At 35.9% G+C, this 27885-nt stretch overlaps 1 protein-coding gene and 1 non-coding gene across 2 annotated transcripts; both read right to left on the bottom strand.

Moving 5' to 3' along the window:
* Positions 1-9447: 9447 nt before the first annotated feature.
* On the bottom strand, positions 9448-27520 carry MMADHC (metabolism of cobalamin associated D). Its single transcript, XM_047771958.1, has 8 exons — positions 27415-27520; positions 26768-26827; positions 23391-23535; positions 20413-20630; positions 16820-16925; positions 15906-16036; positions 11470-11556; positions 9448-9967 (listed from the first exon to the last, which is right to left on the bottom strand). The coding sequence occupies exons 2-8, from the start codon at positions 26774-26776 to the stop codon at positions 9773-9775; spliced, it is 891 nt and encodes a 296-aa protein (XP_047627914.1). The 5' UTR covers positions 26777-26827; positions 27415-27520; the 3' UTR covers positions 9448-9772.
* Positions 21896-21967, bottom strand: TRNAD-GUC (transfer RNA aspartic acid (anticodon GUC)). Its single transcript has one exon. It is a non-coding gene; the product is annotated as a tRNA-Asp (tRNA).
* Positions 27521-27885: the final 365 nt, after the last annotated feature.

Here is a 27885-nt window from a genome sequence, read left to right as displayed (position 1 = left end):
AATGTAAACCTTACTGAGAAAACCCAGTATTTTATTATATCAAAGCTTTTTTCAACTACTGCTAGCACCACTGATAGCCAGAACTTCTTATCATTCCTCTCATCTCTAATATACTAAAGGAAGCAGAGCTGCTCAAATAAAGCAGGAGTGCTGTGAGCAAGTTATAGTTTCCTCTTTGAGAATGGGGAAGGTTCCTAATTAAGACTGCATTACAAACAGATGATCATGTCATGCAAATTGAAAGCTGACACTGTACTTGAATAATTTTTCCATAGAAAATGAAATATTAACTTCACAACTACCTGCCAAATTATTATGAATTGTCAATTACAGAAGTAATTGCAAAGACTAAAGAACCAGGTAATCTGGATTCTGATTTGACCTTGGGCAAATCATTTAAGACTAAAGATTTGAGTTGTCACACCTAAAAAAATAAAGGGTGGGATAGATGGTTTCAAATACCCCCAAACACATCAATATTTGTATGCCCTTTTCTTTTCTTACCTATAAGGCTATATATTATTTGTGCAAGGTTCTGTTACCCACTTACCATGACCTTAAAGTTCAATGAATATGTCTATTCTCACATACCTTACTTTTAAAATAACTAGATTATAAATTCTTAATACTGAAATAGTTATAAATTTTGAATTTTCTTTTATTTATTTATTTATTTAAAAACTTTTTTTTTGTCTTTTTGCTATTTCTTGGGCCGCTCCCGAGGCACATGGAGGTTCCCAGGCTAGGGGTTGAATCGGAGCTGTAGCCACCGGCCTACGCCAGAGCCACAGCAACGCAGGATCCGAGCCGCGTCTGCAACCTACACCACAGCTCACGGCAACGCCGGATCGTTAACCCACTGAGCAAGGGCAGGGACCGAACCCGCAACCTCATGGTTCCTAGTCGGATTCGTTAACCACTGCGCCACGACGGGAACTCCGTGAATTTTCTTTTATAATTCAAAAGACATTTTGGATTTTAAATGCCCTGTTCCAAATACCACATAATTACCTAAAAAATTCAGTAGATTCATTGTCTTCATACTTTTTCCTATACTTCACAGTATCATACATATATATATTTTTTGGCCTTGCTCATGTCATGCGGGAGTTGTGGGGCCAGGGATCAACCCAGTACCACAGCAGTGACCTGAGCCACTGCAGTGACAATGCCCGTCCTTAACCTGCTATGCCACAAGGGGAACTCCATGTATTTTTAATGACTCTAAAACCCTAACTACATTACTGCATTTCCAAGGCCTAATAGTTTAGTCTTGTTAATTTTTTGCTTTCATAATATTTCAGAAACATAGTCTCCTTTGTGGAGACAAGAAGCATCAAATAATTGCTTAACATGTTAATGTTAATGTTCTGGAATTATTTGAAATCTGAGACCATGTTAGATCTTTTGGTTTAACACAGCATTTAGTGACTACTTCAGGATTTCTTGGTTATCTTGCTGGTGAGGATAATGTGAACACCTCACACCAGGTCTCATTGCTTTCTTTACGTGTTGTGTTAGTGGTCAGGAGTTCTTCTCCCAGTCTTTCTTTTGTGATTCAAGCAACTGGAATGCACTGTGACAAACAGATACCTTTACAGGTTTCACAACCTGAAAAATGAAAAAAAAGATGTTTATAACTACTGAACAGTTTTTTTTTTTTTTTGTCTGTCATTTCTAGGGCTGCACCCGTGGCATATGGATGTTCCCAGGCTAGGGGTCTAATCAGAGCTGTAGCTGTCACCTATGCCAGAGCCACAGCAATGCCAGATCCGAGCAGTATCTGCAACCCACACCACAGCTCATGGCAATGCCAGATCCTCAACCCACTGAGCGAGGCCAGGGATCGAACCCGCAACCTCATGGTTCCTAGTCAGATTCGTTAACCACTGAGCCATGACAGGATTCGAGCAGTTTGACTTATGCTGAAGATTCGATTTATATTTTAAAGATAACACCTTAGTTTTGCAGACCAAATAATAGCATCTGGGTAATAGCATTAGGAAAAAAAAAAAAAAAAAAAGGCCAAGTAATGAAGTCATTAGCCAAGTAAGGAATCCATCTAAATAGAATAGTTTAAATTTTAAATTAGCATAGCTGATAAGGTAGGATATTCTTCTTTAAAAATCAGAAGCCCCAAATTCCTTGCAAAAATGGAAGTCCCAACTTCGAGGAATTCTATGTAATTGGATGGTGACACCTATTGGCCAGATTTATCACTGCAAGCCTGTTATTTCAAACATCTATAAGCATAGTTAAATAAAGGGTTAGTGAAGTCCCAGGGACAAAATTAGGGATTCTTATCCATTTAAGATATTCATATTGTGGATACATATTAATGTAATATTTAAAATTAGATAAACATACCTCACATATACCTATTTTGCTTTTAGAAGTTGTTTTGTTCACTAGATATATGCTCTATGAAATGGAGTGGTACAGTGGAAAGACCAACAGCTAAAGGCAATTCTGGGCTGCCAATCCTGGACTCCTCCTGCTGACTGGGACCGAACTATCCATATCAACTACAGGAGAGATCTGCTATCAGAAATGACTGTGAAGTAATGAGATTGATTTTTACATGTAATTTATGTAATTAATTAGTCTCAGTGCTTTTCAGATATCCTTCATAATACTCAATGTCAGAAAACTAGCTATGTTAAGCTTCTACAGAATCTTTAACTTGCCAGTGAAAATAAATTTAAAAATGAAAAACAGGATTAATTTGAGAAGCAGGCCAGTACATCATACCTTTTCTACTTTATCACCACACACACTTAATTTTCTTGGAGGGAATCCATGTTCACTGTTATAAACAAAACTTCCGAAACAAAATCCATAAAGCTTTCCGATAGGCCCAACTTTAATATCAATTGTATCTCCACTGTAGATGCCTTGATCAACTCTCAGGTTTTTTCCAATATACTAAAATGATTTTTTTAGTATCATTGGAGTAATCACTGGAGACATTATTGTCCTGAATCAATGTAGAGCTTGGAGCTTATTTGCATAAAAGTACACAGTATGTTGATCTACATTTGATTCTAAGGGAACTATAAATAGAGAGCAATCTAAAAGCCAAGTGTTCATCCATTTGAGATTAATTGCCTCTTCCAAGTCACTAATTCATACTCCAATGTCCCAGGAGAGTTAATTTATGTCCCATGAGTGACCACTTGACTTTGCAAAGGTATTTTAATGCACTTGGGCTTAATACGGGACAAATCTTATTACTATAACTTATTTACACTGCAATAAACATAGTTCCCCTTCTCTTTCCCAGCTTGTTTACTCAGTGCCAGAACAAAGTCTTCCTTTTGACCCTCCTGGTGATTTAACTCAGTTTGAACGGCTCCAAATCCAGGAATTTACAATTAAAATTGTGAGACAATAGAGATGGAATTCGTATTATTTAGAAGAATTTAATCAAGGGTAAATGAAGTCACATGCTCTGTAAGCAAATTACAAATGGATCTCATGTCTTTCTACTATCAAATTGGAATGTGGGGAGTTCCCGTCGTGGCGCAGTGGTTAACGAATCCGACTAGGAACCATGAGGTTGCGGCTTCGGTCCCTGCCCTTGCTCAGTGGGTTAACGATCCGGCGTTGCCGTGAGCTGTGGTGTAGGTTGCAGACGCGGCTCGGATCCTGCGTTGCTGTGGCTCTGGCGTAGGCTGGTGGCTACAGCTCTGATTCAACCCCTAGCCTGGGAACCTCCATATGCCGCGGGAGTGGCCCAAGAAATAGCAACAATAACAACAACAAAAGACAAAAAAAAATTGGAATATGGAGAATACATTTTCCCCAAATATTGATTCCAGTGTTAAGGATCTAACTTAGTCATAGCTTTTGAAGTAGGAGAAATAAATAGTAATCAATAAACAGTACCATGAACATTCACAGGTAAAAACCTGTCATTAAAAAATGATGATGAATCAGAGGTTTAGCCCTGCAAGTGCTGATTTTTTAGGAGCTCAAAGTTTGTATGCTTTTCAACTCTAGTAGGTATTTGTATGTTTAAAAAATGTAGTTAGTTTGCAATTCTCTTAGCGAATCTTACACAAAGTAAAATTAATGCCTCTTTTTTTACATAGAACAGTAAAATCAAAGCAGACTATAGCACTGCAACCATATCTGTTCGGTTTGTCTTCATTTTAAGGAAGCAAATTTAATGACTGGCATTTCATGTAAATATACTATAGTAAAATTACAAATGTGACAAAAATGAAATATTTCATGAAATAATCAAATATGATAAAACAATGTTTAGATCAATTAATAACTAAAGGAGAAAATCTACAAAGAAGACTGAATGTTATAAACTCTAAAAGAGAATGATTTAACTATCCAAAGATTAAGAGGTTCTTGCAAAACTTTTTTTCTCTTGTCTTTTTAGGGCCAAACCCGTGGCATGTGGAGGTTCCCAGGCTAGGGGTCCAATCAGAACTGTAGCTGCTTGCCTACGCCAGAGCCACAGCAACTCGCAACTCAGGATTAGAGCTGCGTCTTTGACCTATGCCACAGCTCACAGCAACACCAGATCCTTAACCCACTGGGCAAGGCCAGGGATCAAACCTGCAACCTCATGGTTCCTAGTCGGATTCGTTTCTGCTGCACCACGACAGGAACTCCGGTTCTTGGGAAACTCATTAAGCCCTTGGCAAAACTGATCATGTTATTAAAATGTCTAATACAATTATAAGGAAAGTGAAATGCTTTAAAAACTTGATTCTTGGTTTAACCTAAGAATTAATATACAGGTGAAATTATATCTAAGCATTTAAAAAGAAAAACCATAGTCTTGTTTCAAAATTTCTGAGTTAACTACAAATTTTAACTACGTTCTTTAAAAGTGAATTCAACTTTAAGGGGCTTTTTATGGTACCTGTTAGCTTTAAATAGCTTTTACCACTATTTTAAAAGTAGATTGTATTTTAAAAAATTTGTGCCCAAACTAAAAAAAAAGAACATGACTAACACCCCAGAAGCCCCCTTCTCCTTCTTTCCAGACACTACCCTTCCCCTCACAAGGGTAAGCACCACCCTGGCCTCTATAGCAGCAGTTTTGGTTTTGTACTTCATTGAGTGGAATTTATATGCAGTATGTACCCTTTGGTGTCTGTCTTATTTCACTTATTAGTAGAGTCTTCATTTTGTTGCAGCTATCATAAAACATTCATTTTCATTATTGTATATCTCACTATGTGAATATGCCACAATTGACATATCCTCTTTGTTGCTTTTGGGCATTTGAGCAGAGTCCTACTTTTGGCTCTTATAGTGCTGGTATAGACTTTCATGAGTGCATGTCTTTTGGTGAACAGATGTGTGTATTTCTGCTGGATCTATAGCTCAGAGTTGAAATGCTAGGTCCTAGGCAGGGTATACTAAGCTTTTGAACCACCAGTTCTCTGAAATGTTTATACTATTACATTTCCTGTCAACAATAGTTGGATTTGCTCTACATCGGTGCCACTTCATTTGAGCCATTCTGGGCACATGCAGTGGTGTGGTATTGTGGGTTTAATTTGCATTTCTGATGATTAATGAAGCAGAGCACCTTTTCATGTTTACTGGCCATTTGGACAGCTTTCTGCAAATGTTTATTTTTTGCTTACTGATTTTAGGAATTCTTTATATATTTTGAAAACAACTCTTTATATAATACATGTTACACATATATAATCTGGATTATTGTGTATATGTATGTATATACAGTTCTGTTGGTTGTCTTCTTCATGATGTTTTTTGATGATTACATTCTTAATTCTAATACGACATAATTTTCTCCTTGTATGATTAGTGTTGTGTCCTGTCTTTTTAAAAAAATCCTTGCCTACTCCAGGGTCACAAAGATCTCCCCCCCCCAAAGGCTTTGTTTAATCTTTCATTTAGATTTGCAACCCACTTGGAAGTGATTTTTGTATGTAGTGTAAGGTAGAAGCAAAAATACATTCTTTTCCTAAATGAATATCCAGTTGATACAGCAATATATATTCAAAAGATCATTCTTTTTCTCACTGCAGTGTCACCTTTGTCATAAACGAAGCCACCACTCATGTACATGGCTGCTTTGTTTCTTCTTATTGGTCTATTGTCAGTGCCATTTGTCTTATTAGTTTTATAACAGCAACATGGTTTTTAAATGATTATATAACTCCAATATGATTGGAAGGCAAATGCTTAAAGCCTGAATTTGAATATTCTGGACAATTAAGTTATAGCTTACACATATTCTATTGACACAAAGAAGGCAGGGCAAAGAAAACTTATGAAAAAGTTAAAATCTCCTGGCTAGTGATGAGATGAGAATGAAGGTTACTACTGCATGTTTAGTGCGGTGTTTAAATTTACTAGGGAATTGAATGGCTACTTTTCAGGTATGGAGGGAACCAAGACAACAAAAGATAGAAAATAATTATGTACAAGTATCAGGTACTAAATGATGTGGCATAAACCAAGTTCTACAAATGAAGGCAAAGGAAAGATCAGTGAAGAATGGAATAGCTAGCAAAGGCTTCATAGAGGAAGACTCCTTGAATTTATTTGAGCCTGATCAGGTCACTCTTAATGCAGAACATTAGGGACTTCATTTTTACTTCCTTTATCTCCTTATTAAATCCATGATCATATCCTGATATTATTTTTTGTCTTTTTGTCACCTGCTCTTATTTCTTCAGATGTGCCTTTAAATCTCTCCTACTGGGTTTCAAAACAGACTTAATGGTTTTAATCCTAACTGTACATCTGAATCATCTGGGAAACTTACCAAAAAAAAAAAAAAAAGATACCCAAGCCTCTTTAGAATAATAAAACAATCTGTGGATGTGGGGGCCAAATCATTAGTCTGCTTAATTCAACACTTGAATCAAATGTACAGATGAAGTAGAGAAATGACGAGTTAGAAGGTATGTTTAATCAGTGGTTCTCAATTGGGGATAGGATATTGTCAGATAAAATATAGGATACCTGGTCAAATTTCTTTTAGATAAACATCTTGCTCCCCAGAAGAAATATGGCACTTTTTGGAGATATTTTCTGTCATGACGAGGGGCTGCTATTGGCATCTGGAGAATGGAGGCCAAGGATGCTGCTAAACATCCTATACCCCACATGACATCTCCCAAAACAAAGAATTATCTGGTTCAAAATGCCAAGGCAGATAAATTCTGCTTTGGAGCAACAAGAGAACCAGTCATAAGAAGAGGAAACAGAATTGGAATTAAAGGCAGAATTTTGTCCAAATGTAAGGATTATATTGATGTTGCAAGAAAGAACTGAGTTTTGAACCTGAAGCCAGAGAACTGTGTGAAGTGTAGCATATATAATTGAATTTTTAGATACACTTTTCAGTACATTTTCAAAGAAATCCAGAGCATGTAGAGTTCAATGGAATGAACTCAGTTTATAAAATGGGGCAGCAGTATTAGTTAACCTAAAAGTTAGATTCTGTGACTCTTTGATATTTTTAATTGCTTAATAAATCTTCTTGATAATGACCATGAAGAGTCTCTTACATAAAAACCACAGCCAATTTTCAGGACAGTCTTAATACTAGCTGTGTGAGCTGATGTATGCTCCTATGTTTCCCCTTTTATCTACTATACAATAATTCCTAAGTTCTTGTTAAAATAGAGATTTTTACGATAAAAACATATTTTTCAGTGACAGATCTAAAATCAAATTCAATGGCTCAGCCTTTAAAAGGAAGCAAATTTATGCTTCAGCTATAATTTTACCAATTTTTTATGGGGTCCTAATCAAATGAATATAACAAAACTGATCTGTGTAATGTTTTCTTACTGCAATACATAATACTTAACTATTTTCTATTACTAAGAATCTCTTGGATTGTATTTCCCAAACCTAAATTTTGTCATAACATTTCAAGGAAAAAAAATTTAACCGGCAGTTACTGCTTTCTATGCTCTGTTTCTGTAAATCCTGTTGGAATACAACAGGATAAAATAAGCTCTCCACCCCATGTACCTACCGCTCATACAATACAATCCATAGCCAGAACCACCTAAAGGGAGGAAGTATCCTTTTCAACCAGTAGATGGTACTTTAGACTTAAAGCAAATGTTGAAATTTCATGGAAAAAGGCTCAAAGAAAGGTACAAGGTAGGAAAAGCCTGAATAAGCAATATGTATGCTTGTGAAACAACAACTGGTGCAAGGTGGTGGACCAAATAAAGGACAGCCTTTTTTTTTTTTGGGGGGGGGGGGGAAGCTGACCTTTGCACTGTAGCATGTTGAGTAACAAACATCTCTGGCCTGTAGCTACTGGATGCCTTAAACACTCCCCCACCCCAAGTTATAACAATCAAAAATATCTCCAGATACTGCCAAATTTCCCCTGAGGGGCAAAACTGTCCCAATTCAGAATCACTGAGAAGGCAGAGCTATACAAACAGGCAATCTATAATTAGGCACAGTAAGGGTGATTCTCACATTGCTGAGTGAAAGAAGCCAGAGTGAACATACTATATATGGTCTCATATATAAAAAGCATCAAAACAAGCAAAACCAATTTATACTGCATAAAATCAGAAGAGTGGCTACTCATGGAAGGGGGCAATTAAGGAGAAATGTCTGAAAGGGAGGGGGATGGGCTTGTGGGATGCCAGTAATATTCCATCTTGATATGGGTGCTCCTTACATAGGTGAAAATTTATTGAGCATATATACTTCAACAAATTTTTTTTCAAAATTCTATGGAAACCACTTTTTCATCATCTTCATAGTGAAGGAAAACATTGTAGCTCTTATTCCAATCATAAACAACACTTATTATTGAGCTACACATTAATTAAGCAGTTTAAATAAAGTTGTAAACTAAATTAAAAAGTTGGTCATCTCCATGTATTCATTTAAAAAACAGGCATTTAATCAAAAAATACAGAAAAGTCAATTTCAATTAATTCATTTGGTGGAAGTTACTTGTTCTTTTCAGATCTCTATTTCTATAGACAAAAGACACACAAATCAAAGATGATGCTAAGTTTAAAATGCTGTGAAAACAGCTCTGTCCCACATGAGGCAATTCTGTAAAGCACTGCAGTTTCCATCTATTGGTAAAATTGAGAAATATGACTTAGCAGCTGAGGTATAATTTTGCCTGAGAATAAACTACATTTATGTCTCAACCTAGGAGTTAAGAATTACTTTTAGTATGTTTAAAGATGAGATTCATGCTCTTTTACATGTAAAAATGTATTATTATCCTTATTCTTTCCCGCACAAACATTATTTCAAAGCAAAACTGAGACTGATACTAGGACATGTGACAGGTAATAAAGAAAAAAGTTAACAAAAGTTTAATCTATACAATTCAGACTTATCATTGCATTTATTTAAAAAAAACTTCAAAAAGATTAATACTGTAGTTTCTTAAGAATCTTAAAAGCTGTATTTTTAAAATATTGCAATGAAAAAGGCATATTATCAGAACCAAATGTATGATTTATTTTTGGAGAAAAATAATTAAAACTGAGGGTTTTTTTTCCAATAAAGGGGAGAAATAATAAGAGATGATACCCTGGTTACATGTTAATTACCACATTAGGTACAATGTGGATGTGCTTAGTATGTGCTTAATGAATGAACAATGTGAAATTTAAAAGATCACAAACCACCTGCCAAAAGTGTAAATTCATAAATGTTGAAATACCTACAAGTAAATTTTAAAAACTGAATGTTTTTGCCAATGTTTATAGATCATCCCAAATTGTTACATACAAATAGTAGAGCAAATAAGTTGACATTACTGCTAGTTTCCACTTAATTTCTTCATAATATGGCTGTCCGGTGTTGCATTAGTGAAGATACTTCCTACAACCACGTGGGTACCCCAGAGACTGTGACGAATCACTTTACAGCAGCCAAGATCATCAACGGAGAATCCTAAATGTCGATAGCGTTCATCTGTCTCAAAAAGAGTGTTGTTTGTATATGGTCCAAAAAACTGAAAGAAATAAAAAGTCATACTTTCATTAGAAAGGAAGATAATGAAGGAATAAGTTTTACGTAAACGTGAACGAAGATCTATTTTAACACACCAAAAGTTTAAAAAATCAAGTAAGAAATAAAAAGGTCACTAACTACCCTAATAGCTCCTCTCCCCTCAATACAGGTGCATTCTGGAAATGTGAAGTGAAGGATCTAGCAGACTGCCTGTTATCTAGAACCAAAGGTGTAACATCACATGATCTTTAAAGATGAAACAAACTTTAGGCAATCATCTATGGTTCGCCTTCATAATTTTTAAGATACTGAAACTGAAGTCCAGAGTAAGTTTTTCATTTTTAGTACTCAAATCTTTCTTTAAAAAACTTTATTATAGCTGATTTACAATGTTCTGCCAATTTCTGCTGTACAGCAAAGTGACCTCATTATACATACATGCACATATATATATATACACACACACACATTCTTTTTCTCATATTATCTTCTATCGTGTTCTATCACAAGTGATTGGATATAGCTCCCTGTGCCATATAGGACCTCATTGCCTACCCACTTAAATGTAACAGTTTGCATCTACAAAACCTCAACTCCCAGTCCATCCCATTCCCTTCCTCATCCCCTTGGCAACTACAAGTTTGCTCTCCATGTCTGAGTACTCACTAAATCTTGACTTTGAAAAAAAAAGTTTATACTCCTATCTTAAAGTTTAAAAAAATTATTATTATATGTAACTAAAATATACACATAGAATTTACTATGTGACCACAACAGTGGTTTTAGTTATTTTCTTTAAAGTATAACTTTATAAATGTTAATTTCCAAAAAGTTACTTTTCTAAATATTTCTTTACCATTTATATTTTCTTAATTTTAAAAATAACTATTTCTTCCTCAATAAAACTATTGATCTCTAATTTTTATCTAATGAAAAGTTAACACACTAATTCAATGTAATTCAAATAATACCTATTAGTGAGGATGGAAAATAATACATTTTAAAATTATTTTTAATAAAATACATTTAAAGTGATGGAGAAGCTTAGCTATGCTAGAGGTTCTCAAAGTTGTGAAGGCAACTGCCTCTTGGTAATTCTTTAAATAAAATTGTGAGGTTTTCGAAACGTCCTAAGTAATATATTTGTACCAAGGTTCTAATTGCAAACAATTTTATAATAAAAACCATTCCTACTTCACATTGTATTTCAAAATGTATTTATTTATTTATTTATTTTTGTCTTTTTAGGGCTGTGCCTGTGGCATACGGAAGTTCCCAGGCTAGGGGTAGAATCACAGCTGCAGCTGCCGGCCTACATCACTGTCACAGCAATGCCAGATCTGAGCCATGTCTGTGACCTACAGTGCAGCTCATGGCAATGCCGGATCCTTAACTCACTGAGTAAGGGCAAGGACTGAACCTGTATCCTCATGGATACTAGTTGGGTTCTTAATCCTCTGAGCCACAATGGGAACTCCAAAAATGTATTTACTAATTACTCACTGCCAAACCAGATGATGGGTCAATAAAGTCAGCCCAATAGCCTTCCGCTCGAAGAGCATAGCAGATTTCTTTAGCACCGTTGATGAACTGCATAGAAAAAGACAAAGGATATGCTCAAGATAGCATGACTATAGACTTTTATTTTTCAATAAATTTTTAAATAATTAACTTTTGCTCCAGATAACACAAGATTAATAAAAAATTGAAACTAATGTCAAATTAAGACTATTATAAAGTCCTAAGTTATTTTCATCATTCCAAAAGATTAATGGTTCACATAATACTTTCTTTTAAAAAGTCTAAATTGTAATTTTTTATTCTAGATTATTTCTTGTGCTACTAACTCCCATATTTGTCATGGATTATAAACCATACTTGCTATTTTGTATCATTATGGAGATACTAGAAATAAAGTAAGGAAAACAAAATGTTCATAATGAAAAGATCTGAACCATTAATTCGAATGAAAGTTTCTATACATGTACGTGTCTGTGTGTCCTTCAAAGACACATCTATCCCCTGATATAGTCATTAAATATTTCTGAGAAGGCACATAAAGATAGGCTAAATGGATAGATTAAGTGCAGGTCTGGACGGCATACTTACTTTTCACTATACATCCCTCTGTATCTTTTATACAGTAAATAAACATTACAGACCATGTGCATGTATAACCTATACAAAATCTTGGTCTTACTATCTTAATTCCTATGTCATCTTTATTAGCTTTATCAGAAGTCTATGCAATGAAAAAGGCTAGTAATGAATAGTAGAACCAGATTAGAATGTTTTTTTTTAAAAAAGACAGACCATAAATGTTTAAAAACTAGGGCATAGTTCCACTTCCAGCCACAACAGAGTAACAGGTATAAAACCCGCCACCTGCTGAAAACTGTAAAACTGACTTAAGTACATGAGGCGACTATTTTTAGACACAAAACAACAGTCAGACAAAAGTGTAATCTTGAGAGAAAGGAAACAAATAAGGTGATCTTTACATATGCTGCAGCCTTCTGGCTGGGGACACACTTTTCTGGTTGCATGACAAAGAAGTGGAGCCCAAGCAAAGTGATAGTGTTTGAGGAGTGACTGAGCTGAGGCAGAAAAAGAAGGCAAGAGTTCCGGTCTGTTGAATCACCTGGAATTTATGGGGTAGGGTACTGGCAAAGAGAGATGCACAAATGAGGTTCCCAAGTAGTCTGCAGAGCAACATGTCCTGGGTAAGTAGCCAAGGACTGAGCTGTGGACATACAAGGTATGATTCCTTGAGGTCTAGCAGAGAGTGTCAGCTAGAGGCTGAGAGCTGAATGAGATATCAGGGGTTATGCAGTGCTGGCTAACATGAGTTCTGGCCCATTCAGAGTGATGAGACCTCACTGACTACCTCTGGCCTTTAGCTGAGATCCTCAAAAGTCTAAGTCTCAGGCATAATCTAAATAAGGGGTTAGCAAGTGACAGCTTGCAGGCCAAATCTGTCTGTAGAAACACAGTTTTACTGGAATGCAGCCATGCCAGTTCATTTATACACTGTCTACAGTTTCCTTAATAATACAAAGGTAGAACTGAGTAGCTGAGACCTTATGACTTACAAAACTTAAAATTTTACCATCTAGCTCTTTACAGAAAAAGTTTGCTGATCCCTGCTATAGAAATATACAACACAAGCTAACCTATTTTCTCCAAATACAGGCATATCTCATTTTGTGGGGCTTTACTGCACTCTGCAGATAATGTGGTCTTAACATATTGAAGGATTCTGGTAACCATGTGGCCAACAAGTCTACTAGCACTATTTTTCCAATAGCATTTGCTCACTTTGTGTCTCTGGGTCACATTTTAGTAATTCTCTCAATATTTCAAACTTTTTCATTCATTATTATATTTGCTATGATGATCTGTAATCAGTGATCTTTACTGGTGTTTTACTACTATGACTCTTAATAGGCCATAGTATAGTATAAACATAACTTTTATATACACTGGGGAACCAAAAAATCCTCGCTGAGTCAAAAAGACTCACTTTATTGCAATATTTGTTTTATGTTAGTCTAAACCAAAATTGTAGTATCTCCAAGGTATGCCTTTCTTGTAAACAAACAAACCCCACATTTAGATAATACTGTATTCTTTAGGTTATCTTGATGTCTAATATTTACACTTATTGCTGTATGTCATTAATCCTCATAATTCTTTAAAATATGAAAACTGAATATGGTCCAGAAAAGTCATGAAAGGATGTGCCATTTACAAGAACTATTGGGTGAACAAACAATACATTTAAAGGTTTGTAAAAGTTATCTAAGAGAATCCCAAATAACCACAAAAAGAACCAGTGTAAGTTTCTCTCAAAGATTTCTGCTCAATAGCGAACACTGACATCTGCTGGAAAAAACTAAGACAGACTTAAACTGTAAAAGATAAAATATCTCCTTGGATAGTAAGCAATCTGTGGTTCTAAAAAAAACCCACTAATATATCTAAAATGGAAAAACATGTTTCTTCTTTCATAAAAAAGAAAATAGCTTTAGTCAATATAAAATTAAAAGTCACATGATAAAGTGTGTTGCCATTTCAAAACCCTGAAATTGGTTACAGAAAACTAACTTATAAGTATACTGAGATTAGTGTCAAATGAGGCTCAGAATCTTGAATAGATCAAAAAGTAGGACTACTGTTGTAATGCATATTTGAGAATGAGCTCTCTATTATTGAAATGATAGTGATAATAAATATATTTATTAATCATGTCTTAATATATAAATAGAAAATGCTCATTGGGTTATTGTATATTTAAATTTCACCTCTCCAAATTCAGATCTTTTAAAAAAATCAGAGATGGAGTTCCTGTCATGGCACAGGGGAAATGAATCTGACTAGGAACCATGAGGTTGTGGGTTCAATCCCTGGCCTCGCTCAGTGCATTAAGGATCTGGCATTGCTGTGAGCTGTGGTGTAGGTCGCAGATGCAGACCCGCAGCAACAGCTCCGATTAGACCCCTAGCCTGGGAACCTCCACATGCTGTGGGTGCGGCCCCAAAAAGACCAAAAAAAAAAAAAAAAAAGACAACAACAAAAAAAATCAGAGACAATGTCTTATGCCGCTCTGTAATTTCTGTTAACTAGCATATAACTTGCTCATGATTATTACTACATGGAATTTATTAGCAAAACTATATGAGAAGATTAAAGTGTGAAGTCTTTATCATAAAATACTCTGTTGAGTATGTAAATAATACTTTTATAAATGAAGAGAATCATAATCCAACCCTAAAGAAAATATAAAATATTTTCAAATATTATTCTGCATGTATATAAATAAAAAGAATTTCCGTAAAGAGAATTTTTTCAACTATAGTAGCTAAGTCAGCTAATCTTAACCTGTCATACAGACAAAACAGAAATATTCCTTTCTATCTTATAGACAAAGAAATTGATATAACTCAACATCAAACTCAGATAATTATATAAATTTTAAGTATAAGACTTTAATTTACCACTCATCATTTCTCTGACAATCTTTTCGTGGGCAAACTGACAGTGTCCATCATTAAAATGAATATACTCTTGATTCAGCAATTCCCTATTTAGGAATATGTAGATACAAGTATGTGCATAAAAAAGATATGTACAAATATAGTCACTGCCTGTAACAGTAAAAGTCTGATTTTCAACTCACCCATGACTAATAAAAATTTAAATAATTAAAAAAAATTATGGTTTGCCAATGTAATGTAATAATTTGAAGATTTTACAAAGAATGAAATATAATCTATGGATAACGCTATGGAAAGGTGTCAAAACATTATCTTCTAGTTAAAAGCAAAGCATGGGGAAAATGTGGGTCTTAGAATTATTACATTACTATTGCATTGTGCATTGTTAACTCTTTGAAGAAGGCTGAGGTAATTTTAACTTTTTACTTGATATGCTTGAGAGAGGGAGAAAGAGAGAGAGAGAGAGAAAGAGATATGGAGGGAGAGATCAGAGAGAAGGACAGAGATGGGTACAGAGAGTTAATTTTACTTTTTTGTTGTTTACTATATTTCCAAGTTTCCTAAAATAGAAATCAATTCTAAAAAAATCTGAGGAGGTACTTAGAATCTAAGCTTTACTTTTTAATTTTTTTTTTTTTGGCCACTCCCACAGCATGCAGAGTTCCTGGGCAAAGGATCAAACCCACACCACAGAAGTGACCTGAGCCATAGCAGTGACAACACTGGATCCTTAACCAACTAGCCTACTAGAGAACTCTTAAGTTTTTAAAAGATACTAAAACAAAAACATTTTTACTCTCAGAAAACATGTAAGTTCTTTAATACTGAAATACACTAGCAAAGAATTAATAAAGGCTAGAAAAGATAGCCATCATTTTAAAATACTGGTTCACTGATATTTAAATAAGACAACATTAAATTATCAGCAGTTGAAACAATTACCTTTTCTAAGAGCATTTCTCTTTCATTTTCTACCTCCTCACTCCAAACAGTCATATCATTCTTAGTTTTCTGAGTTACAGTCAGGATCATTAGTTTGTTGGTGGCTACCTCTGGAAACAGTGATTCAAAATCTAAAAATGAAATAAGAATATAACTCCAGAAAAAGTTAATTAAACAAAAAGTGCATACTATACTTCAGGAAAGTGATTATGTTAAATTATTATGGTACCAAATTAGGTTTATAAATGCATATTATTTTTGAAAAGGATGAAATGAATTTAGTTTTGGTTTACTTCTTGTTGGAAGAACTAAGACATACTGTCAATAATTCTGAAGAGTAAGTTGGGTTACATGTTGTTGGTCTTGTAATTAAAGAAATAAGTTTATTATTAACATTTTTCTTGTGTATTAGGTCATGAAGTTATACCTGTAGTAATAATCACCCAGGAGTGGGATAACCTCAGGGAAAGACTTAGGAAAAAAGTTATTAAAAAATCTACCTTTCCTATCTAATGGCAGAGGTCAGGGAACATTTGAAAGCCTTTATCTTGGCCATGCAGTCATCACTTTCAGCCAGACATGTTAAAACATTAAGTGAGAGTTCCTGTCGTGGCGCAGCGGAAATGAATCTTACTAGGAACCATGAGGTTGCGGGTTCAATCCCTGGCCTTGCTCAGTGGGTTAAGAATCTGGCATTGCTGTGGCTGTGGCATAGGTCGACGGCTACAACTCCAATTAGACCCCTAGCCTGGGAACCTCCATATGCCGCGGATGCGGCCCTAAGAAGACAAAAGATAAAAAAAATCAAGTGACAAGCCATTACAATTTCTATGGAGTATATTACTCAACACATTAAAAGATCAGTGACATTATCTAACATACACTATTGTTAAAACACATAAAGTGCAACATACCTTTTCGCAGCAATTCTGGACATGTCTGGATTGCACACTCTACTTTGGCACTTTCAAAGTAGGTTTCTGCACTGTTAATTTCTTGCTCAACAGGTGCATCATTATTCTAAGGGGAATATGATATATAAGTAAACAAAATCTGGAATTCAAAGAAAATATCCTGCCTGTTATGAACCTGTTTTTCCCTACAAAGTGTGTTTTTTTGTTTTTAAATAATCCTGATCTAACTGGTGATGGAGTAACAGTATTTGCTAACACACTCAAAATTTTTTCTGTGATGTCAGATTTGAAAATCCTAAAAAAATGCTGAATTAAAAAAGGAGCATATAAATATACTGATATTCTAAGACTTAATATGAATAAGTTTGCATCTTACAGTGTTACCTCTTCTGATATTTTGTCCTATATAATTATCCTTTCTTTTGTTCTGTAATTATAAAATGGGGATAAAGACACTAACTTACAAAGCAACACAATTAAATCTACAGCTTCTCCTACAGGAAGAGTTAGAAGCTTTTATTCAACTGAAATTTACTGGGTGCCTTTATACATCTGACATTATGACAGGGGCAGGCACTACAATGGTAAAAAAATCCAGTCTTCACTCTTAGTATATAAAAGTTAGTAGAAGAAAAATAAACCAATGCAATCAATATGAAAAGTGCTATAGAGTTATGAAGCAAGTTTTCTGGAGGTATAGATAGAGAAGAATCTTGCTTTGCTGGGAGAAGTCAGGAAAAGGTTGAAATCATATTTGAGCCACATATTAATTAATCTATTAATCTTAATAGATTAAGAATTCAGAAGAAAAAAAATTCAGCAAGAGATAATTACAGTGCAAAGGCTTGCAACAGTCAAAGAGAATGGTGTAATTAAAACAACTGTGATTAGAATGCAGAAAGAGAAGGAAGTAGTGGGAAATAAGGTGAGAAAGAAAGATAAGGGATCAAAACCGTGAAAAGCCATTTATGCCACATGAAGAAATTTTCGACATTAGTTTAAAAGCAATGAGGAATATCAAGGTATCTATAAAAAGCTAATGATAGTATTACTGTGGAGAATATATGGTAATGAGGAGGAGCAGGCAACGGACTAGTAACAACAAACATTTATTGATCAGTGAATTAAGTACATACATTTTCACATTTAATCTTCATAGAAACTTTGTGGGTCAGGATTATTATTATACTCATTTTACACATAAAGAAACAGAGGCTCTTTTCTGAAAGATTAAGTAACTTTCTTAAGGTCATGAAATTAAATAAACGGCAAAGGTAATCTTGACTAGAGATCTATCCTATCTCCCTAGTCTATCCTACTAAAATACCTCTAAGAACTAAGGTAAGATAAGGAGGACTTGAACTTTGGCAGCAATTGAGAATTGAAAGGACAATAATTTAAGAGCTATTTTCAAAGACGGAAGCAATGCAATTCTGTCTCTATTTATGGGAACATGATGAAGAAAGGAGTTGTAAATTTTTACTTTTGGGACAGTGGGAAGATGACTAAGTCATTCATAATACTGACAACATAGTAAGGACAAGTTTTGAGAGAAAAAGGACTAATTCAGTATTAGACATGTAAAATTTGGGAACTTCTGAGACATTCAGATAAAGATGTTTGGGAGGCAGATAGCGATATAGACTAGAAATGTCAGAAATAGAAATAATAAACTAGGAAATATGAAAATGTAGCCTGTGGAGAAAGCCAAGGACATAAGTGACCAGGAAGCAAATAAAATGATAAAATAAAGAACAGAGACATTTAAGAAACACATAATTGGTAGACAGAGGAAGAGCCAAGAAGACTGAGGAGGAATTATCTGAGGTTAAAAGTCAGGGGAGGTCAACTATGTCTCAGTGTTACATTATCTGATATAACCCATAATTATGAGGGGCTGTTGCTTTCAATAATATAGCTTTGATCAAAATCTCAGCCTGGGAGTTCCCTTCGTGGTTCAGTGGTTAACAAACCCGACAAGGATGCGGGTTTGATCTCTAGCCTTGCTCAGTGGGTTAAGGATCTGGCGTTGCTATGAGCTGTGGTGTAGGTTGCAGATGTGGCTCAGATCTGGCGTTGCTGTTGCTGTGGCATAGGCCAGCGGCTGCAGCTCTGATTCAACCCCTAGCCTGGGAACCTCCATATGTGGCAGGTGCGGCCCTAAAAAGCAAAAAAAAAAAAAAAAAAAAAACCAAAAAAACCCAAAAAAAAAACCCTCAGTCTGAAACTATGTAGAAATATGAAAAATGATAAGGATCAGCAGTTTGACAGAAACTCTGAGTTGCATGTAACTTTGTTTAAGCAATGATGCAATATTAGTCTTAAGACTCATTTAAAAAATTCATTATGCAGTACCAGTTTAAAAAACTTATTTTAAAAAAACCTCAGAAATTGTTTTTTAAAAAAGTTTTGGAGTTCCCATTGTAGCTCAGTGGGTTAAGAAACCAACTAGTACCTGTGAGGATGTGGGTTTGATGCCTGACCTCCCTCAGTGGGTTATGGATTCGGTGTTGCCCCAAGCTGTGGTGCAGAAACAGCTTGGATACCATGTTGCTGTGGCTATGACATAGGGAGGCAGCTGCAGCTCCAATTCCACCCCTAGCCTGAGAACGTCCATATATATGCCACAGGTGCGGCTCTAAAAAGATGAAAAAGAAAGTCTCTTTGGGAGTTCCTGTGGGGGATCAGGGGGTTAAGGACCCAACAGTCTCTGTAAGGATGTCGGCTGATTCCCAGGCATCGCTCAGTAGGTTAAAGATCCAGTGTTGCCACAAGCTGTAGTGTAGATTGCAGATGCGGTTCAGATCCAGTGTTGTCTTGGCTGTGGCATAAGCCTAGCTGCAGCTCTGATTTGACCCCGAGCCTGGGAATAGCCACAAAAAGCCATAAAAAGGAAAAAAAAAACTTTTCCTCTTTAGGTTACTGTATCTTTTTTTTTTTTTTTCCTTTTCTAGGGCCACTTTCACAGCATATGGAGATTCCCAGGCTAGGGGTCTAATCGGGAGCTGTAGCCATCGGCCTACACCAGAGCCACAGCAACAAGGGATCTGAGCCGAGTCTGCAACCCACACCACAGCTCACGGCAATGCCGGATCCTTAACCCACTGAGCAAGGCCAGGGATTGAACCCATAACCTCATGGTTCCTAGTTGGATTCATTAACCACTGTACCACGACGGGAACTCCTGTATCTGTTTTTAAATGGTTAGAGGAATATAAAACTAGTTGGAATTTGTTCCATATATAAATTATAATTTTGATTTATAAAAGTGAAAAGCAGAGAACCTAAACTTCCAGTAACATAAAATTAAATTATATATATTTGAAATAAAAGGTTATTTAAAAATGTATTTTTGAAAGAATTATTTAATTACCCAAGAGACTGCAATGTAAAGTTAAGTGAAAAAATTATATAGCAAAAGCTGTGTATAAGTCAATGCCAAGTTTTTAAAAGCTATATATGTTGTTTTTGAATATACTGGAATTAAATAGATTTTTTTTACTCTTTTAATGAAAGTAACTTGCTCACAGTTATCAGAAATTAATACAGCATTAATAATTAGAAAAACAGAATAAGTGATATCAACCACTTACCTGAAATTCATTCACATACTGTGCCATTACAAACTCATGTCTTTCACTTGATAAAGGTTCTGCTAGAATATCAGGTAAAGTTCTATGAACCTGGCTTTTCTTCTGTGATGTGGTCCCATTGAGGTGACAATCAAAACCTATGTTTCCAGGAAGCTGGAATCTCTGATCCTGAGGCCCAAATGGTCCCATAGTTTCATCCGGCCATACTGTTCGAGAGCCTGAAGAGGAAGAACAAAATGAATAATTTTTTATTTACTAGTTAAGTGCACTGTTGACTGAAATAATGCTCTTTTTCCAATCAGGTAATTTTTACCTAACCAAAAGATCTTCAAAGTTTGCTCTCCTGTCTTAACATAAATTAGTTTCATGTCATTTCCAAAATACTAATCAAAGTAACCAGCTGTCAGCTCATACGTAAGTCCATTATTAGGAAAAGAATTCAATAAAGTACTGTAATCCATGCTCTGTAATGCTTGAGAGTCATTAAAAAGAATACGGTAAATATTTACTGATAGTGAATGAAGTCTAGGACATGTTACATTAAAAGAAAAAGCTATGTCAAAGAATAGCATACATGACATTTATTGTACACCCTTATTTTTATGTTTTTAAATACAGAAAAAAAGATCTGAAAGGACATATACCAAACTTAATAGTGGATATCTTTGGGGAGGGATATTCAGCTAGTGTTACCTGGAAGCACAAAACCTTAATAGACTGGGAAAAAAATCTTGTATGAACCAATGTAACATAATACCTACTGTTTATTAGCCATATGAGTTAATATGAATGAAATACTTAGAGAAGAATATTACACATTACTTTATTCACTTAAACTTCTAATGTGAAAAATTCAAAAAGATCTGGAAAGAATAAATTAGAAAATCAAACAAATAAATACTCAGAGTAGGGGTTTTGTTTAGAGAAAGGAAGGGATGACTACTGGAGACCTCAGTTGGTAATAATATTTATAAATACTTGGCCAGAACTGAGTGACTGAAAATGGATGCCCCCAAGTACCACCATATCCCTCCTCCATACCTATGACAGATATCACCCATCATAGAAATTTTTCCCACTGAACCCAGATACAGTCACATAATTCTCAACCCCAACACTAGCCCAGTACATTTCAAACTTTTAAGCATTTAAAAATCATCTGAGATCTTCTCAAAAGGCAGGTTCTGATTTACTAAGTCTGGAGTGGAGCTCGAAATATATGGTTTCTAATAAGTCCCAGATGACGCTGATGCTATACCACGCTCTGCTACACTGAAGATCTTATTGAGTAACAATGCTCCAGAGAGTCACTAATGATTGACTAGAGTCAGTGCACGAGCTAAAGTTTATCAGCTATTTTTGAGTAACACAGCTTTTAAAGACTATGCAGATCTGTCTCTTTAAATAAATATCCCATGTTAATAGTGGATTCTTTTCTTTTCTTTTTGGCTGTGGCGTGCAGTTTTTTGATGTGGGATCTCAGTTCCCAGACCAGGGACTGAACCTGGGCCACAGCAGTGACAGTGCTGAGTCCTAACCACTAGACCACCAGGGAACTCCTAGATTTACAAAAATTCTTCATATAGCTGTCCCTAGGTATTCACAGGGGACTGGCTCCTATGCCCCCACAGATACCAAAATCTGCATATGCTCAAGACCTGTATGTAAGAGGGCACTGTTCAGTTGACTTTTGTACAACTCAGGGGTTAGGGACACCGACCCTATGTGCAGTAGAAATCTGAGTATAATTTACAGTCAGTTCTCTGTATAGTTAGCTATATATCCTCGGATTCAGTGAACTGAGAATTGTGTAGTACTGTAGTTATTTATTATTGTAAAAAACCTGCGTATGAGTGGCCCTGAGAAATTGAAACCCATATTGTTCAAGGGTCATATACGTAACCTACAGAAACCTATATACATCCTCCCATATACTTTAAATCATCTCCAGATTACCTACAATGTTGAATACAATGTAAATGACACTTAAGTAGCTGCTGGTGTTTGGCAAATTCAAGTTTTGCTTTTCGGCACTTCCTGGACTTTTTTCCCCCAAGGATTCAACCCCTGGTTGGCTGAATCTGAGGATTCAGAACCCATGGATAGGGAGGGCTGGCTGTATATTCACAATATAAACCCGTTACATATACTGAGTGAAAAATCTTTCATGTAAAGTACATATATGTTTAGCCTTCAAATTACAAAAACTGGAGCATAATCAGAGATGGAATTAGAAAATGGGGGCAAGAAAACCAGGGAAGGCTTTGCATACCCAAGTGAACTTACATTACTAAGTAATGCTTTACATGAAAAAAGGATTCCATGGCAAATCTCTTTAGATATATTAGGTAAGGTTTCCAAAAGCCCTCCCTTAATATTTTAGTGTACATTATAAACCTCCAAAACTCCACAGGATTGTATGATATAAAACATTTCTCAAACTTATCACAGAATTTTTTTTTTTTAGACTTTGAACAATGACTTATAGCTTGAGGATAGTTTAGTAACTGCTACCGAAAGCAGTGGGAGATAACAAAGCCTTATTAAGCAGGTGACATGATTAAAGTATTTCAGAATGATTAATATGATAGTGGTGTGCAAAATGAACTAAAAAAATCAGACTTGCAGTGAATATACATGTGCATAGTAAAAAGTGCCAGCTACATGTAAGTTATTCAGCAAAGAATGGCAAGAAGTAGTAACACAGTTTAATAGGATCAAAGGAAGATTTGTTTCAGGGAGGACAGTGTTTGAAGATAATTAGAAAGAAACTAAAGTTCAAGAAAATAAAGTTTTAAAAATATTCATTTTTTTCATATTGTAGCTTTCTGATACAAATATTTAGTTCTGATTTCATTTTGAACAGGATAAACTCAAAATTAGAAAATCAGTGAAAGCTCAAGAGGAAATATTACCAGAAACACAGCTCAAAATGTTATGAAACAGTTATAAGTTAAGTAATAGTAACTTTTACTTACATATATCTGGAGGTGCAGTGGCCACATGAGACTCATCAGAACCTGAAGATCCTGCAGTTGAAAAGGCTCTTGGATTGACAACCTTTTTAACTAAAGAGCAAAATCCTGGCAGATAGGAAACCAATCTGGCTCTGTTACAGAGCACCTAAGAATGACACAGAAAGCAAAATTATTCTGGATATAAATGTTATACTAACACAGACAATCTCTGGCAAATACTCATACTGCAGTGTATCTTTTAAAACTGACATTTATTCTACTATTATTGAGCACCTACCATATGATAAGCACCGTGTGTTTACAATTTTAAAAATAAACATGATTATTAAAAAAAAAAAAACATTAAGTTACTTTGGGTAAAAATATATGGCTTTTCCAACAAAGGCCAGAATGAAGAGTGACACACAGAATGAAAACCTGTAAAAGTTGCCCTATTTAGCAACTAGATTCTTTTATTCTCAAAATAACTTTCAAACCTCTACTAGGACCAAAACCTATTTACTTTCTAACTCTTCGCTTACTGCTATAAATGGTACTAATTATCTCCTATGCCATCTTTTCTCTTGGTTTTATGGCAATGTCCACTTTCCTCCATTTTAGCACCTTCATGTACCCCCTTGTGATACATTTTCTGCTTCTATGTTCATTCCCTAGATTCTGAGCTCAGTTACGATGGATGAATATGTAACCATCTTTCATGTGTAACCTTTAAATCAAAACATTTGGGTCAGAACAACTTAATGCAGAGGTTGGCAAACCACTGCCACACAAATAAATAATATTTATGTATTGCCTATGGCTGTTTTTATGTAGTAAGGGCAGTTAAGTAGTTGCGTAAAGACTCTATGGCCTACAGAGCCTAAAATATATGCTATCTGGTCCTTTACATTAAAAAAAAATTTGCTCTTAGTGGAAAAAATATAAGAACAAATATCACATCATTGTTGAAATGCTATTAAAAGATTTGAACAATTAAGAGATCTTTGAAGGAATATGAAAAACTTTTCATGTAGAATATACTTGTTTTGAAGAAATAACATAAATTTTCTGAGGAAAGGGGCATTTCAGTGACTGACTTCCAGGAACAAATGTATGGAGTCATAAAGAATGTATTCAGAAGAATGGAAAAAGTCCACTGAAGGTGGGTATAAGGTAGTGTGGTGAAAAACAGGCTCCAAAGTTAACTTGTGAGCAACTGTAAGAGGCAGTTTATACTTGACGCAGACAGTAAAGGGCCTGTTACGTCAAGGTAATAAATCAGAATTTTAATCTGTAGGCAAGGAGGAAGTTTTAAGGAATGTACCACTACAGGCCTTGTAGAGAATGGACTGGAGTGGGATCAGAGAAGTGGTATGAAAGTGATTTACCAGGATTTTGAAATAGTCTAGCCCTTGGAAACTTTAGAATCATTCTTTTTCCCTTTCACATAGTATCTTGAAATCCAACACACGAATTCTGATTGTATTTCTCATCTTAAACATAAGAAAACATCCTAACTGGGCTTTTTACCTCTCTAACTACTTATTTACTAATTTTATCTTCCTTTGTCTTACTCTACTCCTTAGTCACATAAAAACATCTACCCAACATTTCCCATATTTCTCTTTCTTTAATATTGCCATAAGATTTTTTCTGCTAAAATATTCTTTTTCCCTCTCCTCCTAGGCCTGAAAAATTCCAACTCTTTCTTCAAGATTTGGATAAACAGAACCTCCTTTTTAAGTCTCCAAAATGCAATGCCTATTTCCAGAGCATTCTGCCCACCTGAAAATTTAAGCATCCTCCCTTGGGTATGTTCCTAACCTGCTTGAAGAGACAAAAATGATAATTCTCAATGAGCAACTGTGATATTTCACACAAAAGACCCAGATTTTGGCTGTTCTTAAAAACTCTGAAGATCTGGCAGCACTGGACTCACATTCCCAAGTGACATTTAGTTGGCCACACATCACTAAGGAAAGGTTTCTCCCTTTATACTGGAAATGAGTATTTCAGTTTGTACAAGTCCCCACCAAAGTGTCTTAATTTACCTGTTTAGCCTCTAAAGCATGGACATTTCTGACCCTTGTTATGTATGCTAACTAAATTGTTGAGGACACACACATGTGCATATTTCATTACTAACATCCATTCAGCATTTACAATGCATATAAACTAACACAAATTTTTAAAAGTACATTTATTATTTTATGTAAACTTCTAACAATAAAGGATTTATAAAAGTATTTTTCAAAATGCCCTACTGAAGTAATTTATTCATTCAAATCAAAATAAAGCCAGGTTAAATATTAGCATCCTACCTTAATTAATACTCTCCTTTGAGAGTAGAACACCATTCTTTTACAACATTCCCTTCCTATGATTATGCCTAGGTAAAAATTCATCTTAAAACATGGGCCAGACTTGTGGTCTACTTTTATGATTTGGCCCTATAGTCTCATCCTTACACTATTACTTAATATATCATGTTCAATTACAGGAATACTATCCCTGTTAATTGTTGTCATATTAGTCTTCTTAACACGTAGCTCTAATTAAGTCACCAACATTTAAGGAATAAAGTCCAAATTACTGAGTTTGTTTGGATCCACAATCCAACCTCATTTCCCACTATCTCTTTATCTTTTATCTTACATTAAGGAAAACAGACCTGAGTTACCGATTTTTGGAAAGAGGGGAGGGTGTCACTGAATATTCCTGCTGTTCTGCCCACCCAAACCTCAGATTATCTAAATCTCACCCATCTTTCAAAACTCAAATTAAATGCTTCTCTGATTAAGTGAACCCAAACCCTACATAGATACTGTGTTCTGAATCTGCACTGTACCTTTGGGTAGCTTAAAAAAAAGTTTCTATTTTTATTGTAACTGTTTTCACATGTCTTATGTCCTCTACTATATGAACTCCTTATGGTAGGATGTGTCTGAGTAATCACTGGACAGTTAAAGTTAATAAATATATCTGGTCTATAGGAATAGTATCTCTTAGTCTCATTTTGTAGTATTTGTAACGTTATTTCCTGCACTGAAACTGCTACAAAACCTTCAGTTGACCTAACCAAAGAAACAGAAAACGTCTTAAAACAGATTCTAAATATTTACTGAAATGGCTTTTAAAAATGTTGAAAGGATGCTGGTACCGAATTTTTTTCTAAAAACGAATCTGTAGAATAAATACACCTGTATTGAGAAGTTTGTATTCAAACTACCTTCAAAGCATATGAACCTAACTGCACACCCTTTGCTTAACATTTTTGATACACTAAGCATGAGTAACATTATGCCACCAGTATCATTATAAGTAAACCCTTCCATTTCCTAGCAAGTTCCCAAACTATTTCATTACCATACTGGTGCTTAAGAGACTGATTTACTCACATTGGCCATTTCTGGCGGAAAGGGCAGACGCAAATTATCTTTCCTTTCGTAAAGTTATTCCTGGGAAAGGACAAAACAAAACAGGCCGGTGACGGATTCAGCTCTAACAGATGGCTCGGGTAACGTTCACCACTGCCTGTGTCCCTCCACCATCAAAAGCACCGAAGTGCAAGCTCTCCCCGTCCCCCAAGGAAGCCAGGATTCGTCCCCAGCCCCTATAGTGCACAGACCACGGTCCAGAGGAGGCCGTGCAATTCTCAGCCCGGTTTGTGTCCGCAGAACACAACTCCGACTAGATGGGATACAGAGTGAGAGACCGTCCACCAGTACGGAATCCTGAGGTTCCAAGTAGGTATTTTAACACAGGCCTGACCACAGCTCTAAGCAAGTGTGGGGAACGTGGAGCCGTCCACCGGGATAGGGTCCTGAGGCTCCAAGTAGGTTTTTTAACACAGGCCTGACCACAGCTCTAAGCGAAGGTTCGAGCAGCGCCGAGGGATGAGAAAGCAAAAGAAGTCCTAAAGACAGGACGACAGGATGACTGGGGACAGCGACAGGAGGCCTCTCGGAATAGGGGCAACACTGAAAGCTGTGGCACGAAGACTGGCGAATTTGGAGAGGATAACGCGGGTGGAAACAATCCGTACCAGTCACCACCACCGCTGCCTCCAGCTGTCCCAGAGCTCTACGCTTCCCGTCTTCAAAATGGCGGCGCGACGGCGGCGGGGTAAGCGTACGCAGGCAGCGAGCAGACTGAAGGAGTTGCTTCCGAGCGCATCGATGGGCAGGATCCTCGAACCAACGCTGCGCACGCGCACAGTAGGCTTCCGCAGCGCCCCTTCCATTGGATAGTCCCGCCTGGCTGTGGGAGGAGAAAAGGTGAGTTGAGGTGACTGGAACTTAGAAGACAGAGGGCTTGTGAGCTGAGTTTTGATGGGTCTTTCCTCTTTCCTTAACTCAGTGAAATGTTTGAAAGCCTTCACTCTCCCTAAGACTTTCTTTTTGCTTCTAGGAAGTATAGTCCTCTGTTCTTTGTAACGTGGTTTTTTTTTTTTATGTTTTTCTCTTAATAGGCTCAGTAAATATATATCAAATGATGGACCTAGAGATTATCATAC

This window comes from Phacochoerus africanus, chromosome 3 (assembly GCF_016906955.1).
Source record: "Phacochoerus africanus isolate WHEZ1 chromosome 3, ROS_Pafr_v1, whole genome shotgun sequence".
In the NCBI taxonomy this organism is placed as follows: domain Eukaryota; kingdom Metazoa; phylum Chordata; class Mammalia; order Artiodactyla; family Suidae; genus Phacochoerus; species Phacochoerus africanus.
This window is presented reverse-complemented; position numbering and strand designations above follow the sequence as displayed.

Bases quoted from the DNA above. Each gene is read 5' to 3' on its own strand.
- MMADHC (XM_047771958.1), bottom strand. The intron at 16,926-20,412 runs GTAAGTGGTTGA...TATTCCCCTTAG, and splicing joins AGTATGTGAATGAATTTCAG to AATAATGATGCACCTGTTGA. The intron at 11,557-15,905 runs GTAATTGTTTCA...TTTTCTATGCAG, and splicing joins GAGAAATGCTCTTAGAAAAG to TTCATCAACGGTGCTAAAGA.